Below are 17,647 nucleotides of genomic sequence, written 5' to 3'. Positions count from 1 at the left end.
TTTTTAAAAACTTAAAAAAAAAAAAAAAATTTCCCGGTTGCTCAGGCTGCCCATCATGTGACATCTGCACTTTTGCCCGCATGTTGTTCTTCTTCCCCCAGGGACACTTCTTGTCTTGTTCACTGGGCTGCTCCTGGAGGATCTTATCCAGTCCTGTGGCCATGTGTACGCTGATGGCTCCATAACCCAGACCTCTCTTTTAAATTCAGTGTCTGTCCTGGAAACGCCTGATGGCCATTTTTACTTGCATGAACTGCTGATAATAATCACTCAGATGAACATGAATGCGTTGCTTTCCCAAATTTGTTCCTCCCTCTCTCAGTCTGTATCTGTGACTTTACGATACACCTATCCCTCCATGCTTTACGGCTCACAGCCGCTGCCCTGATGAGAACAGCTGAGCTGCCTCCCGATTCTATTTAATCTGTGGCTCTGTCTTACCTTGTCAGCACCTCTCTTCCCCTCCACTGCTGCTGCCTTGACTCTCGTCTGTGCCGTTGCAGGGGCCTTCTGACAGTCGGACGAACAGCCCTACCCAGGGCTAGCGGTTTAAAAATTAAATCTGTTCTTCTCCCTGCCCTTCTGCTTGAAGTATAAAATCCAAATTGCTTTCATTGCCTCACTTCCCCTTTCTCTCCAGATTTAGCTCACTTCTGTGACCCCTGTCCCACGTCTCTGAGCCCCTTTGGTCTCCCTGAACACAGTGCGCATCCATGGCTCCACGCTGTTCCCTCTGCCCTTCCCCATCTTTCTTTTCCTGATGGACTCCTGGTGTCCATTGCATCTGCCTCAGTATATAGGCTCCACCCCTGCTCACCCAGCACCTTGTGAACCCCTTTCTTAGAATACTTAGCACACAGGCTTGCAGTTGGCTGTTTAGATGTGTGCATGCCATCCCTCTGAGGCTTTGAGCCCCTTGGGATGGTGACTCTAGGTCTGTGTCCCCAGGACAGAGTGTGGTGATGAGTACATAGTGCACTGCAGGGTCATTTAACAGTGTTTGGAAATTCAGCACTCTACACAGCACTCAAATGGCTAAAGAACGCAAGGTGTGTTATTTTCCCTTAATTTCAAATGATGATTATAAGTTTTTAAAGAGTGATAGATTCCATTTTAAGGAAAAAAATAGGGATAGGTGACCTGTAACTCCTTGATTACTTAAGGTAAAGCTTTTATTTCTGCGACATTCTTCCTCCTGTTATTTAGAAGTATCAGGAAGAAGAGCGAGAGAAAGTTTAACCTGAGGCAGTTTTTTATTCATCATTCATACATATGTACATGTCATAGATACTTTTGAATATATATTGTAATGTGTTGTAAGACAGAATTTATTTGAATTTTTTTTCATAATAATTTTCCAAAGTACTCTGTTGCCATACATTTAAAAAAACCTTTTTTTTTTATGATTGTTTACCTTTGAGAGAGAGAGAGACACACACACACACACACAGAATGAGAACAGGGCAGAGAGATAGGGAAACAGAATCCAAAGCAGGCTCCAGTCTCTGAGCCATCAGCACAGAGCCTGATGCGAGGCTCAAACTCAGGAACCATGAGATCCTGACCTGAGCTGAAGTTAGATGCTTAACCGACTGAGCCACCCAGGCACCCCATCTGTTGCCTTACATTTTTAAAAGTAAAAATACACAGATGGTCTCCTACTTACAGTAGTTTAACTTCTGGTTTTTCAACTTTACATTGGTGCAAAAGTGACACACAGTAGAAACTGTACTTTGGATTCGGATTTTTTCTTGGGCTTATGATACATGGGACAAGCCTCTGTTGCACTGCCGGGCAGGGCAGCCGAGGGGAACTCCCGATTAGGTCCACTGCACCATCACCTGGGTCAGCAGCCCATACGCTCACAGCCATTCTCTACCCACACAGCCATTCTGTTCTTCATTTTCAGTACAATACTTGGTAAACTAAGAGATATTCAATGCTTTCTAATAAAAGCAGGCCGTGTGCTTTTATTTTTAGAGGATTTTGCCCAACTGTCGGCTAATGTAAGTGATGTGAGCACATCTAAGGTACGCTCGGCTAAGCTGTGATGTTCAGTAGGGGGGTACTTTAAAAGCATTTCTGACTTAAAATATTCTCAATTTATGATGGTTTTATCAACATAACCCTATGATAGGTGGCAAAAGATCTCTGTATGTTTACATTTTCTACGTAATTGGAGTATGGTTTCATTTTGTCCCTTCTGAAAAGATTTTTTTCCTTTTCCTTCCTTAGGCTATTAGTCCTTACTTGCCAAGGGGAGACCCAGTTCTGAAACCACTCATCTATGAAATGATCTTACATGATTTTTTGGAAAGTGATTATGAGGTACGGCCATTCTGACACGGTCATAGTTACTTTCTCTCAATGGGAAAGTGGTAAGAAATCTAGAAAAGTAATACGGGGAGCAGGGGGTTGAAAGGGAGCAGATTTGCGGGTCGTGTGTGAAAGATAAAGCCGAGGTGAGACCCTGATGCCCACTCGTGTCTGCGTGTCTGCGTAGACCGTGAAAATCTCTAGTCTGCATACATTGTGACCAGTTCCTCCGTTCCTTTATAATTTCCTACAGCTAATTCCTTTGGCTCTTTGAAAGGGCTAAAGAAAAAGGACTAAGTACTGTTTGGTGATTTCGTACACAGAAGAGCAGCCACCCATTGATGCTGGAGACTCAGAACTAAGTTTGCCAAAGGCAGAATGAAGAGAAACCTGGGGGGGGTGGGACGCAGTGTGCAGGAATGGGGAAGGAGATTGGAAAAGATCTGTTTGCTTATTGATGGCGGGGAAAGGCACTGTCTGCAGCTCGTCGTAAAGTTCCAAGAGCCTAACCCAGTGATAGGTGTTCGTTTTTGGTGCCTCGTAGTATGCTACCAGCTGTCCCTGCCATCTTGTATCTTGGTGTTATGTTTTAAAAGATAAGGAGGACTTTATGTGCACCAGAACTTGAGGTGGCTTCCTAAAAGGTTCATACATGGAGGAGGTGAGCAGACTGGAGTGCCTGGCTTCTGAGTGCCTTGTTAGGATCCTTTTTTACCAATAACAGATTGAATTTAAGGAAGGTCCCATGGCAAACACTACTATGTTTTAACTCTGACGTGAATTTTAGATCTTAAGGTCTACAGAGCCCCTTAAAATAGTGATCCCGGGGGCGCCTGGGTGGCTCAGTCGGTTAAGCGGCCGACTTCAGCTCAGGTCACGATCTCGCAGTCCGTGAGTTCGAGCCCCGCGTCGGGCTCTGGGCTGATGGCTCAGAGCCTGGAGCCTGCTTCCGATTCTGTGTCTCCCTCTCTCTCTGCCCCTCCCCCGTTCATGCTCTGTCTCTGTCTGTCTCAAAAATAAATAAAACGTTAAAAAAAAAAATTAAAAAAAAAAATAGTGATCCCGTATGCGGATAACACAGGTATGTGGTCAGTTACTTTCCGCCAGGTGTTCCTGGATATGAAAGATTCAAGCAGCCTGAGGCACATGCGATCTGTATTGTTCCCTTGCTTTTACAGCATGGATCTACTCCTTTCTAGATCTGTAGATGTAGCTCTCCTAGAAGAGTTTATGGTAATAGTTTCTGTCATTTATGTTGGGTGCCAGCTGATATAGGCTAGAGACATGGTTCCTATTCATTTCCCATTCCGTTCAGTTCAACAGAGCTTTATATAGAACCTTCCATGGCCTAGAACTGCGCTGAGTACTCGGTTGGATCCAAGAGAAATTTAAAAAACACAGTCCTATCTTCAGTAGATTTACAGGCTGAGGGTGGAGACCACCTCGGTAAGCTTTAAGCAGCTGGACTGTAAGTGACACAGGGCAGAGTGATATGTTCTATACAAGATCTGATGAGAGGCCATTATAGACCATTATTGGCCATAGTTATTGGAAAAGATTTCTTCAGTGAATAAAGACTTGTAATGGACTTCTGTTTCTTTCCAGTATGTTCTGAGTAGAGAGAGTGGCTGTCATAAATATTCCATCTTTGTACATCTTCCCAAAAGAGAGTTATGAGTGTCCTATAAAAATGATGGAGAAAAATATGAATTTTATTGAGAAATACTGAAGCTTAGTATACCTGCCCTCTTTTTAAAATAATGTAATTTAACCATGGAAACCACAATTTTATTATTTTTATGATTGTGTTACAATTCTTTCCCATGATTCAACTCTTTTTCAAGAAATGGTCTTAAATTCTGTATCCTTAAACCTATCCTATTGATTCATGTCTGGCCGCCTGTTGACTGAGACAAAAAGAAACAAGCATGACTTAAGCTTAGATTTCGTGGGTATTTTTTCCTGAATAATCAGGGTGTCTGCCTGGTCACTACTGTTAAGAAGGGTCTGCATAATTTATTGTCACTGTCATAAGCTCTTATAAATTGTCCACCTTCCCTCAATCTTAATTTCATGTTTAATTTTGAATTAAATTGTCACAGAATTGACCAGGGAACAGTGTTCTGTAGCAACACTTTTGATCATGTGTTATGTGGATGAAAATTTTGTGTCACTAAACAGCACTAAAGATCAGATTGAAAACAAAAAACAGCTGTCTACCTCTCTGGAATATTGACTTCTCAGTTTTCTTCCTAAATGAAGATATGAAGTGGCTGTATTTACTTGGAGGTAGTGACGCCTCATGGCTTGTTTCTATGGGGTGCAACCTAGCAGAATTATTTTATTATTTAAAAAAAATTTTTTTAAACATTTATTCATTTTTGAGAGACAGAGACAGCATGAGCGGGGAAGGGGCAGAGAGAGAGAGAGAGAGAGAGAGAGAGAGAGAGAGAGAGAGAGACATGGAAGCTGAAGTAGGCTCCGAGCTCTGTGCTGTCAGCACAGAGCCCGACGCGGGGCTCGAACCCAGACATAATGAGATCATGACCTGAGCTGCAGTTGGACGCTTAACGGACTAAGCCACCCAGGTGCCCCATAGCAGAATTATTTTATAAGTACCATGGGCTAGCCAATTGTGCCACTAGAGCTCCATAGTGAGTTAAACTTTGTTTCATAATACTGATGACAAATGTATAAGCTTATTAAAAGTAGGACAACTGCTCTGGCATTTCATTTAATGAACACTGTATAACCTCGTACTTAACTCTGATGGGCACTGAGGTGCTCTCTCACTCTCCCCAGTCGATCAGAACAGCCCTCTGATAACCGTGTCCTCTGATTAATCGTAAAGGCCACAGGGTTGATTGCATCAGTATTTCTTAGCACATCTGTTCGAGGGTGCACGGAGCCGGGTAAGCAGAGAAATGCCTAATGTGAAATGTGATAAGTGTTTATTTCAGTTTATTTAGGAGTCATCATGTTTTTGTCACACAGTGTGACCGGTCATTTTGTCTTATTTTGTGTGAGAAGTTGTCAGTGCTGCAAGACTGTCACATGAAAGGGGAGAAGAGAAAATGGAGCCAAGCCTTTCCCAAACAGTATTATTCCTGGTCTCAGGGCTACTGAGAGCCACCAGTGTTTGGGTGGGAATCTTTTCAGATTTTTTTTTTTTTATTTTACAAATTATGCGGTCTTAAAACAGAAATTTGATCCAAAGTATCATTTTGGCTCGAAGAACATTTTAATATTCTGATTTAATGATTTTATCCGATATAACATCTTTACTTAAGTACACCTCTCCCCAAACCTCTCAAGTCAAACAGCAATCGTGCTTTTATGTGCGAACGTTGCAGTTTGAATGGAAAACGTGTTGCCTATTGTTTTGGTCTCTTGCCATCCTTCCCGGGTTAGTTAGGTAGGACTTTAATGGAGACTGTGATCTTGATTCTTTGGGATTTTCTTTGTAGCAAATCTTGGTACTTTACAGAAGCAAATTCCACCACACTATTTTCATTTCTACATCTCACTTAAGTGGGGCTCCTGGGTGGCCCAGTAGGCTAATCGTCCAACTCTTGATTGCGGTTCAGGATCTCACAGTTCATGAGATCGAGCCCCACATCGGGCTCTGTGCTGACCACGCGAAGCCTGCCTGGGATTTTCTCTCTCCCTCTCTCTTTGCCCCTCCCTCGCTCGTGCTCTCTCTTTCTCTCTCTCAAAAATAAACAAACATTAAAATGAATGAATGTCACTTAACTAAATTCATAGTAGTTTATTAAAGGATTAGTTGAGATACTTAATATTAATTATATCTTTTTCAGTAACATGAAGATTTTTACTTCCCTTTGCTGTCTTGAATACATCTAAGGTTTTTCTCTACAAGCTGTCAAGGATCAGTAAGCAAACTGCTCTGCCATACTTTTGAGTTACAAAACCTGAGCACTGAAGTCAGGAATGGGAGGGCAGAGAATGCCCAGGATCCTACTGGCCAATAACCAAACGTAGGAGGGAAACAGGATCCAATCGGAAGATCTGGGGTTTTCTACGAGAACCACAAAATGTGAGATCCAGCTAGGGGCTAGGACTTGAGCCAAAGTCCCAAATCCCCTACACAGAACCAGGTTTAGGGGCAAGAATGGAAAGAGGACAAAGATGGTGTCTTGCTGATGGTGGGGCGCCGGTGACTCTGCTGTGGGAACAAGCCACCGTGTGTGGCACTGCCAGCTGCACAGGACACCTGTGTGACCAATGCACACGAGGCCAGACACAGCGGGCACAGAAGGCGGGGAGGAAAGTAGCCAACTGGGGCAGCATCTTCAAGATGTTGAGAATGTCATCTAGCGTTACAGTTTGTCCAGAGCGAGGTTAGAGCAAAGCAAACCTAAGCTCCGTGTGTGCGGCATCGCGTTATTGGACACCTGGGGGGCTGCCTTACTTGCGCGGAACTGGATGGCACTACCTCTTCCAGAAACGGTAAGTGGAGATTAGTGGGCAGTAATTGTCTGCCTCCCTCACTGCCCCCAAACCCAGAGCCTGAGAATTGGTGATATGTTCATGAACCAAAGTTTTGCTTGTTTGTCTGTTTTATTTTAGGGAGAGAGCATGTGAGTAGGGGAGAGGGGCAGAGAGAGGGAGAGGGAGAAAGGGAATCTTAAGCAAGTTCCAGACTCGGTGCAGAGCCTGATGCAGGGCTCAGTCCCACGACCCTGGGATCGTGACCTGAGCCAAAATCAAGAGTTGGACACTCAACCGACTGAGCCATGCAGGCGCCCCTGGACCAGAGTTTTGATCATAAAATTATTCCGTCTGTTTACATGAATACTTTTAGACATTGTTTAAACCTTTTGGATTGTTACTCTGTGTATATAGAGTGTTCTTCTGTTTTCTCCCCCTTGATTAGGGTTTTGCCACTCTGATCCGAGAATGGCCTGGAGATCTGTACAATAATTCAGTAATTGTTCAAGCAGTTCGGGATCACCTGAAGAAAGATAGTCAGAATAGGACCCTACTCAAAACCCTGGCAGAACTGTGAGTACAATTTAGTGCTGCTTTTTCCAATTCAGTCCACATGAGGAGTTTTTCATATTTTAGATCTAGCACACTCTGGATGGGGAGGATGCAGAAGAGGGAGCCTTTTGTACCATTTTCCTACATTCGGTCTTAATAAAGTCCTTTCATAAACCTCCGGTGCACAGCTAGCAGGTGAGGAAAACATGTGAAACTGTACAAATGTAATGCAGTCTGTTTCCCTGAGGAGAGGGGACCCTCGTCAGCAGCTCCACGTAGAGGCAGTGGTTCAGGAAGGGAAGAATGCCAGGTCTTAGATTCCAGAAGAAAATCGGTTTCCCAGGCAGGCTCTGGATTCTGTCACTCTTGGATCTGCGTGTCAGTTAATCTCTCAAACGTCAGCCTCCTTCTCTGTAAGATGGATACATTCCTAATAGGATGATTTAAAAGCTTGAAGGAGAAGTCATAATTAAGAACTAATTAAGCACAGTGCCTGGCACTGAGTCAGAGCCTAGAAAATGGAAGCTTGGTTAATATTTTTCATATTTGTTGGGCACTTCAGGTGAGCTGGGCTTTCTTCTGTATGCCTGGGACACGAGGATAGGTAAGACACAGTCCTGCCTTGGGGCAGGTCTGGTCTAGTGAAAAGAGAAGCATACCGTGGGTCACCTCAGGAACCTGTTCCTGTGTCAGCCTCTCCTGAGCATCCCTACCACCTCAGGCCACCCCTCCCCCATCTTCTTGTGTCTTTTGCCAAGACGAAGAAAGTGCACCAAAATGGCTTAGAGTTCAGGGGCGCCTGGGTGGCTCAGTCAGTTAAAGTGTCCAACTTCAGCCCAGGTCATGATCTTGCAGTCTGTGAGTCTGAGCCCCGCGTCGTGCTCTGTGCTGACAGCTCAGAGCCTGGAGCCTGCTTCAGACTCTGTGTCTCCCTGTCTCTTTGCCCCTCCCCCATGCATGCTCTGTGTGTCTTTGTCTCTCAAAAATGAATAAATGTTAAATATTTTTAAAATAATAATTGTTAAAAAAAAATTTTTTTTATGTTTATTTATTTTTGAGAGAGAGACAAAGTGTGAGCAGGGGAGGGGCATAGAGATTGGGAGACACAGAATCCGAAGCAGGCTCCAGGCTTTGAGCCGTCAGCACAGAGCCTGATGCGGGGCTCGAACTAACTGGACACGAGATCATAACCTGAGCCAAGGCTGGATGCTTAACTGACTGAGCCACCCAGGCACCCCATAATAATTTTTAACGAATAATGGACAATTTAGGTTCAGTTGGTTTTAAGGAGCTGGCTTCAGAATTAATGTGAAAAACTGTTTCAATAAAAAAAACACGTGTCAGTTCTATAAGCTCCCCTTACAGAAAAGCTTTTGGGATAGAATCCATTTGCCAGCTGAACACTGCTTGTAAAAAATTGGAACTGAATTTTTTTATTACTGGAATAAGAATTCCCTTTGTTTTGGATCATACTTTCTTTGCCTGGTATATGGACTTCTACGAAAAATTTTTGAAAATTTCTATAAAAGAAAATGTTTAGTACTTGACCATTGTAAATTCCCTGAGGTTTGGCGAAACGGGAAGCAAGGTTCTGAAAAAGAAGTTCTTACTGGTCACATATAGTTAAATCCCAAAGAATAGTCTTCCAAATAAAGTGGACTTTTCTATTTAAACAAATTTTTCAGTTTTTCGTATTGCAAAACATGATTTGTATATGTGTATGTGTGTGTTTAATTGAAGTGTTGATGAACATTAATGTAAAAAATTTTGTATTACCAGGTACACCTATGACAAAAATTATGGCAATGCTCTGGAAATATACTTAACATTAAGACATAAGGATGTTTTCCAATTGATCCACAAGCATAATCTTTTCAGTTCTATCAAGGATAAAATTGTTTTATTGATGGATTTTGATTCTGAGGTAATGCATTTCTTATTTTAATGCCGATCAATTATTTTTACTCTTCTAAAGTTAATAATTGGACACCTGTTCAAATGCTGGAGAAGGTAATAAATCAAGTAGCTTGGCTGTATAATCATGTTCAGAACACTGATCCTCACTAGATGTTCAGCTGTATATATGTATATGTATTTTATATTTTTATATATATATATATTTTTATATATATATATAATATATATATATTTTATATTTATATATATATATATATATTTTTTTTTTTTTTTTTTTTGAAGCTTATTTATTTCGAAGGAGAGAAAGAGCATGTATGTGCGCAGGGGAGGGGCAGAGAGAGAGAGGAAGAGAGATAATCCCAAGCAGGCTTGATCTCACAAACCTTGGGGTCATGACCTGAGCCGAGATTAAGAGTCAGATGCTTAACCGACTAAGCCACCCAGGTGCCCCTAGATGTTAAGCTGTTTTAGTACTTGGGATTCAGGAATCCTTTACTTGATGTGGTTATTCTGCAAAAGCAATCATAATCTGATGTGGAACTTGGAAAGTTGTGTGTGTGTGAAGTAATTGTTTCGTCAAACAATTCACATAATTCATAGAAACAGAGAAACTAGCCATATGCTCTGGCTCATTCACCTCTCTTAATTGTATGTTCCAGAATTAAAATTTTAGGTGAACTTCTGTTTTGATCCATTTATTGTGATTTTATTCGTTGGCATTCACAGATTCGGCATGTGGCGTTTCCACTGGGTCAGACGTGGAGGATGTGTTATTTTATTGCATGACAAATTTGAACAGTGGATTGCTTGACCATTGAGGGCACCCAGCCTCCACAGCTCACAGTGGCGTGTGTGTGTGTGTGTGTGTGCGTGCACACACGTGTGTGTAACATAGAAAGCTAATCACAAGTAACCATGATGGACGTAAAGTTCATAGAACACAGTTCCTCATTCAGAAAATTGAAACTTTAGCTGAAGAGTAGAACCCATAAGGCTCCAAAAGAATTAAACTGACTTTTTATTTTATTGCATTAAAGGATGTTCTGCACTATATTATGTATGTACGTATACATATATATTATGTACATATTATGCTAATGCTACAGATAGTCGTCATAAACTTAAACTTAAATAGAAGCTAAATCCACTTTTTTTTTTCCCTGAAAGATGCTTTTCGCCCTTTTTTTGTACTGAATGGTTCAAGTCCTTTGGGACTGCCGATCTAAAAAGAATGAGTGCAGTTCTGAAGAAGTTCAGGGGCAGAGGGGCTGCTTCTCTGGCACACGATGATTAAGAGGATGAAGTGCTTATATAAAAATTAATTACATTTCCCCTTATCTGTTCTCCCCTTATTCCTACCCCCCCATTCCCGCCATGTGTCTCCAGAGCCGAGTTTGACATGTGTAGCTGTAGAAAAAAATGATGAACGAGCTGAGACTAACTGCTGTTCAAGAGTATGAACCAAAGTTGAGGAATCAGAGTTTTCTAATTAGAAGATGCCTTAAGGATAATCTCTACCATCGTCACATTTTAGAGGGGAAACAAGTGGAGTGGGTAGGTAGGCAGCAGCAGACTCAAGAGCAGGACCCGGGCTCAGGTATCACGAATGACGCTCCGTCTGATGGGCTGTCTTCTCACTCCCTGTTGTTACAGACACAGTCTCATATGTGTTTCGTGAATGTTAAAGGTCAATAAAGTAAATCCTGAAAGTATTTGTATCCGTATGAGACTCCAGGTATCTAATTGTTTTCCTGGCTCTCAGCCTCTTCTCCACATAAGACCAGCCCCTTACACCTGTGAAATCCGTAGAGGGTCTCAGTGAAGGTTCAGGCGGCAGGAAGCGAAGCTCGCTTTTGTGGTCCTGGGAACAGTATGCTCCCCGTAGCTAGCAAGAGTGACAGGAGTGCCTGTGAAGTTACGCCCAACAACACGGAGGCTAGAATATGTGTAGACGAGATGTTTGGTGTTTGGTGAGTTGTAGCAGGACAGTGTTTTAGTGGTGTGCTAAACCCGCAGTCCTCAGATTGAGACACATTAAAATACGTTCATTTACAAATATCTCCCTTAAGGGCTGTTATAATGCAAAGGAACCCGTATGTGTGGAAAAGAAACCCTCCACTGTGAACTGACGGCATGCAAGGTACACTGTGTTCAGTGTCCTCTTAACACAGCACGTGTCAATGACTGTGGCTACTTTTTTTTTTTTTTTATTTCAGAAAGCTGTTGACATGCTTTTGGACAATGAAGATAAAATTTCAGTGAGTGTCTTTTGTTTTCATATGTGTTGCCAGATGAGTGCCTGAGAGCACCCTAGCCATAAGGAAGAGAGATGTTTATCAGATAATTTTGCAGCTATGTTTGTGTCCCCCTGTAACTCCATGTTTAAAAATTCCTTTTCTCTCTAGATTAAAAAGGTAGTGGAAGAATTAGAAGACAGACCAGAGTTGCAACACGTGGTGAGCATGACTGTCTTCATTTGCCCTTTTAACTGCACAGTGGTCGAGCCACCTGTCCGTATTGGTGGGGGATATTGGCGTGAATTTGCTCACGAAACTACTTGGATTAGAAGTTTGACCACACACCATAATCCGCAGTTAATTTTGCTCTGACCCCCCCCTCCCCCCCCCCCCCCCCCGCTAGCAACTAATTACAGATTGGGTACTTTAACTTTGACTCATAATTGTGATTTTAAGGAAAGTTATCATATTCATGTTTGTATCACCAAACTGTGTCCAGAAGCAAGGAGTAAGCACCTTGCTTCTGGAGTTACCACTGAATACAACTGCAGCATAAATTGCAACACCTCAGAAGGATCCAAGAACAGAGCCCCATTTTTCTGTCCTTCACCCTCATGCTAGCTCATCCCTCTTCTCTCATTTGGCCTCAGTGGTAGTACTGTTAAGGCCTATTCTAGACTTCCTTGAGAGGCTACTTGGATTTCCTAAATAAAGCAAGAGTGCATGTCTTCTGTGTCTTTTAAAAATGATATGAGAAAAGGCTTCAGAGAAAATAGATGGGTACAGTAGGACTGTGGGCATCAAATTTGATGGGGCTTGATCCCACTTACAATTGGACCAAAAACCACAAAATACTTAGGAATAAACCTAACCAAAGAGGTAAAAAAGATCTGTACACTGAAAACTTTAGAAAGCTTATGAAAGAAATTGAAGAAGACACAAAGAAATGGAAAAACATTCCATGCTAATAGATTGGAAGAAGAAATATTGTTAAAATGTCTGTATTACCCAAAGCAGTCTACACATTCAGTGCAATCCCTGTCAAAATAACACCAGCATTCTTCATAGAGCTAGAGCACACAATCCTAAAATATGTATGGAATCAGAAAAGACCCCGAATGGCCAAAGTAATGTTGAAAAAGAAAACCAAAGCAGGAGGCATCACAATTCCGGACTTCAAGCTGTATTACAAAGCTGTGATCATCAAGACAGTATGGCACTGGCACAAAAACATATGCTCAGATCAATGGAACAGAATAGAGAACCCAGAAATGGACCCACAGATATGTGGCCAACTAATCTTCAACAAAACAGGAAAGAATATCCTATGGAAAAAAAAGACAGTATCTTCAGCAAATGATGTTGGAAAAACTGGACAGTGACATGCAGAAAAATGAACCTGGACCACTTTCTTACACCATACACAAAAACAAAACTCAAAATGGATAAAAGACCTAAATGTAAGTAAGATAGGAAGCCATCAAAATCCTACAGGAGAAAACAGGCAGCAACCTCTTTGACCTCAGCTGTAGCAACTCCTTACTAGACATGTCTCCGGAGGCAAGGGAAACAAAAACAAAAATTAACTGTTGGGACCTCATCAAGATAAAAAGTTTCTTCATGGTGAAGGAAACAATCAGCAAAGCTAAAAGGCAACTGACAGAATGGGAGAAGATATTTGCAAATGACATACCAGATACGGGATTAGCATCCAAAATCGATAAAGAATTTATCAAACTCAACACCCCAGAACCAAACAGTCCAGTGGAGAAATGGGCAGAAGACATGAACAGACACTTTTCCAAAGAAGACATCCAGATGACTAACAGACATGTGAAAAGATACTCAACATCACTCCTCGTCCTCAGGGAAATACAAATCAAAGCCGCAGTGAGATACCACCTCACACCTGTCAGAATGGCTAACGTTAACTCAGGAAACAACAGATGTTGGCGAGGATGTGGAGAAAGAGGAACCCTTTTGCGCTGCTGGTAGGAATGCAAACTGGTGCAGCCGCTTTGGAAGACAGTATGGAGGTTCCTCAAAAAATTAAAAATAGAACTACCCTGTGACCCAGCAATTGTACTACTAGGTATTTATCCAAGGGATACAGGTGTGCTGTTTCGAAGGGACACATATACCCCGATGTTTGTAGCAGCGCCATCAACAAAAGCCAAATTACGGCAAGTGCCTAAATGTCCATCAACTGATGAATGGATAAAGAAGATGTGGTGTAGATATACAATGGAATTCTACTTGGTTGTCAAAAAGAATGAAATCTTGACATTTGCAACAACATGGATGGAACTAGAATGTATTATGCTAAGCAAAATAAGTCAGAGAGACAAATATCATGATTTCACTCATATGTGGAATTTAAGACACACAACAGATGAACATAGGGGAAGAGAAGAAAAAATAAAAACAGGGAGGCAACCATAAGAGACTCTTAAATACAGAGAACAGACAGAGTTGCTGGTGGGGTGTTGGGTGGGGGGATGGGCTAAATGGACAAGGGGCGTTAAGGAAGACACTTGTTGGGATGAGCGCAGGGTATTAAATGTAAGTGATGAATCACTAAATTTTACTCCTGAAACCATTATTACACTACATATTAACTAACTTGGATTTAAATTAAAAAAAAAAAAATTCAGTGGGGGCTCTTGTATCTTTGCCCACCTCTTTGTACCCCAAGAGGAGGCTCAGGGGATGGAGTCTTTAATCAGAAGTCAGTTTCACGCAGGAAGCTTTTGAAGACTCCAGGATGGGAGTGTGAGGTACTTTGTTGTTTTGTTTCAGTCAGGGGTTGTGCAGATGCTATTGTGATAGTGTTCACGATTGGAAATCTCAAGATTGTCCGCTTTAGCAAGCAAGGCGCCACCATGCTGGCCACTTTGGGATTTGTTTATAAAGCAATGATTTCTGGTCTGCTTGAGGCTTGAGACAGGACTGCCAGTGGGAGGTACCTGCGTGGTAATTAGTGCAGTGGTGAAATGGTGAGAGCGCCCATCAAAATGGCTCCCCTCAAAGTGGCTCCTCTCCCCTGTCAGGCAACATAAGGTCTCTGAAAATTGGCCTTGGCAGATGTGACCGAGCCTTCCCATCCCATTGCACCTCTGGCGACCTGCACCGAGTGTCCTGCTCACACGCCGACCCCAGTGCCAGGGGACAGGCAGGGCCGCCATCAGACCACCGTGGAGTGCCAGCCACTCTCTGCCCCCTTCTGGCCTTGGGGAGACACGAAGGGTTGACCTGAGGAGCCGTTTCTCTGCGTGCATGTGTCGTGCTTAGACTCGTTTAGTGAATGTCCAACTCCAGCTAACCTAGTTGCAGTCACAGCTTCAGGGGCAAACCGAGGCCCCGTTTCTCACAAACCAGTTCACTCAAGGTGGGAATGTACTTTATGTGACAGGTGCCATCAGGACTGTCCGCCTTGGGTGGGTAACGGGGTGTGTGTTTACACTGAACACTAAGTACGCATCAGACGTGGATTTCTGACTTCGGCATAATGTATTGATAGACTTAATCTTGCCTCTGAGTAGAAAGTGAATGACTCACTTCCTTTGAGGTTCATTCACTCTTTCAGACAGCTTAGGGAAAGGAATCGGTTTGGAAAATTGGCTCAGGACACCTGTACTCTTCTTGATTTTTAACCTTGGATGTCACCAGAACACGCAGCATGTCATTGCAGACACGGACCTCAACAAGGCTTAGCAGATGCAGAATGTGTGAGAATTAGTTTAGCGCTTGTTGCTTGAGCTTCTAAGAACATACTCTTGTCCCATGACTGTACCCCCTTAATGTAGAAGACCAGAATTTTTAGGATTTAGGAAGGCCACTAATCAAGCATTTTACTTCTGAGGCGAAGCGGACGATGGTAATGATATTAATAACTATTATTAACCTTTCTCTAGTGCTTAGTAAACGCCATTATGGATCCGAGTGTTTTACACCTGGCAACTCATTCAGTCCTCCCAACAACCCCGTGAGATTTTTGCAGACAGACTCCGTCACAGAGAGGTCAGTGACCTGTTGAGGTCACATGGCTGGTTAGTAGAGCCAGGTCACTCAAGGCCATTCTCGGAAGAGTACCAGAATGTCCTTGCTCTTCTGAAGGTGTTCTTTCCACTTTTCCTCCACCTAGAGATTTTCCTGAAATTTGCTTTTCCCCCAGGCTATTTCGAATCGAACACAGCAGTGTAAACAGGTATTGTTTTTCTTACTCTCATATTCATGGTTTATTCCTTTGTTCCTTTTAGTATCTGCATAAACTTTTCAAGAGAGACCATCATAAGGGGCAGCGCTACCACGAAAAGCAGATTAGCCTTTATGCTGAGTATGATCGACCAAACTTACTTCCCTTTCTCCGAGATAGTACCCATTGCCCACTTGAAAAGGTAAGTCACAGGGGCGCCCGGGTGGCTCGGTCGGGTAAGCGTCCGACTCTTGGTTTCAGCTCAGATCGTGATCTTGCACTTTGTGAGTTGGAGCCCCAAGTCGGACTCCACTCTGATAGCACAGAGCCTGCTTGGGATTCTCTCTCTCTCTTCTCTCTCTCTCTCTCTCTGCCCCTACCCTACTCACGTGTTTTCTCTTTCTCTCTCTGTCTCTTTCTCTCTCTCTCTCTCTCTCTCTCTCTCAATAAATAAATAAACTTTAAACAAAAAGAAAAGAAAAGGTAAGTGACAGACTCATCCCATACACTTAATGCTGGGGCATCCTGATGAGAACTGGAGGTCCTGTTGGCTAAGATTTTGGTGAAGAGTTAGAACATTTCTGCTCCAGGTTTAATTGGAATAAAGGTTTAATCCGGGGTCTAGGACTCCATCAACCATCAAACAAAAACGGTATCAGCGGGGCGCTGCGTGGCTCAGTCGGTTGAACTTCCAACTTTGGCTCAGGTCATGATCTCAGGTGGATTTGAGCCCCGTGTCAGGCTCTGTGCTGACAGCTCAGAGCCTGGAGCCTGCTTTGGGTTCTGTGTGTCTCTCTCTGTCTCTCCTCTGCTCACACCCTCTGTCTCTCTCAAAATAAATAAACATTAAAAAAAAAAAATGGTATCAGGAGTCCGAGTCAGTTTACCAGGGTCAGAGTGGGGCCTCAGAGCAACCTAGGAGGGAGACCCAGGCTACCCCAAGCCGGAGGCGGTTGTCCCAGACTCAAGGTCAGTAACTTAGGTCCTGCACCCTGTCTGCTTTCCACATCCACATCGTTGGCATCTCTGTATTTCTCTCTTATGCTACATAACATTATAATTATAATAAATTGCTAGTCTCTTTCCCATTATCCTGTACATTCTTTAAAGGACAAGGAGTTTGTCTCACTCATTTTTGATAAACCCAGCAGCCAGCACTCATTAGACATTTCCTAAATGTCTGTTGTATCGTGAGTGGGTGAATAAATGACTACGTACAAGATTCTAGTTAGGACTGCACATGAACTAGTAAGTTTCATGAGCCTGCTTTTTCAACACAGTTGATACCTACCACGTAGGTACTAGAAACTGAGCAATCCAAGGGCACCAGTGTTGTTTCCCGTGGTTCTTCTTGCTGTCTGGAATGCTGTCTAACATCTACAGGTATCTTCCTGAATTCAGATGGCCAGGTAACAGGAGAATAGGGAAGATGGTGGCGTAGGAGGACGCTGGGCTCACCGCGCGTCCTGCTGATCACTTAGATTCCACCTACACCTGCCTAAATAACCCAGAAAACCGCCAGAGGATTAGCAGAACGGAGTCTCCAGAGCCAAGCACAGAAGAGAGGCCCACGGAAGAGGGTAGGAAGGGCGGCGAGGCGGTGCGCGCTCCACGGACTGGCGGGAGGGAGCCGGGGCGGAGGGCACCCTGCCGGCCAAGCCAAGCCCCCGAGTCTGGCTGGCAAAAGCGGAGGGGCCAGACGGAGTGTGTTCCAACAGCAAGTGCGACTTAGCATCTGGGAGGTCATAAGTTAACAGCTCTGCTCAGAAAGCGGGAAGGCTGGAGGACAACGGGAGGGAGAGTTGTTGAGCCCCGGACGACAGAGCTCAGCTTGGCAGAGAACAAAGGCGCTCGCCAGCGCCATCTCCCTCGCCCATCCCCCAGCCAAAATCCCAAAGGGAACCAGTTCCTGCCAGGGAACTTGCTCGCTCCACACAAAGACCCAACGCTGTGCTTCTGCAGAGCCAACACTCTGGCA

The 17,647-nt window shown here is 43.4% G+C and overlaps 1 protein-coding gene across 2 annotated transcripts in view; it reads left to right on the top strand.

Moving 5' to 3' along the window:
- The window catches only part of VPS41 (VPS41 subunit of HOPS complex), a 186,033-nt gene that overhangs the window by 141,101 nt on the left and 27,285 nt on the right, over nt 1–17,647 (top strand). For both annotated transcript variants that reach the window (XM_058725448.1, XM_058725449.1), the window contains 6 exons: nt 2,236–2,328; nt 7,214–7,341; nt 9,100–9,244; nt 11,454–11,495; nt 11,643–11,693; nt 15,734–15,871. In XM_058725448.1, the coding sequence (XP_058581431.1) occupies nt 2,236–2,328; nt 7,214–7,341; nt 9,100–9,244; nt 11,454–11,495; nt 11,643–11,693; nt 15,734–15,871 (597 nt within the window). The remainder of the gene's footprint in view (nt 1–2,235; nt 2,329–7,213; nt 7,342–9,099; nt 9,245–11,453; nt 11,496–11,642; nt 11,694–15,733; nt 15,872–17,647) is intronic.

This window comes from Neofelis nebulosa, chromosome 4 (assembly GCF_028018385.1).
Source record: "Neofelis nebulosa isolate mNeoNeb1 chromosome 4, mNeoNeb1.pri, whole genome shotgun sequence".
Taxonomy (NCBI): Eukaryota; Metazoa; Chordata; class Mammalia; order Carnivora; family Felidae; genus Neofelis; species Neofelis nebulosa.
Note: the sequence above shows the minus strand (reverse complement) of the source record. Positions and strands in the feature narration are given on the sequence as shown.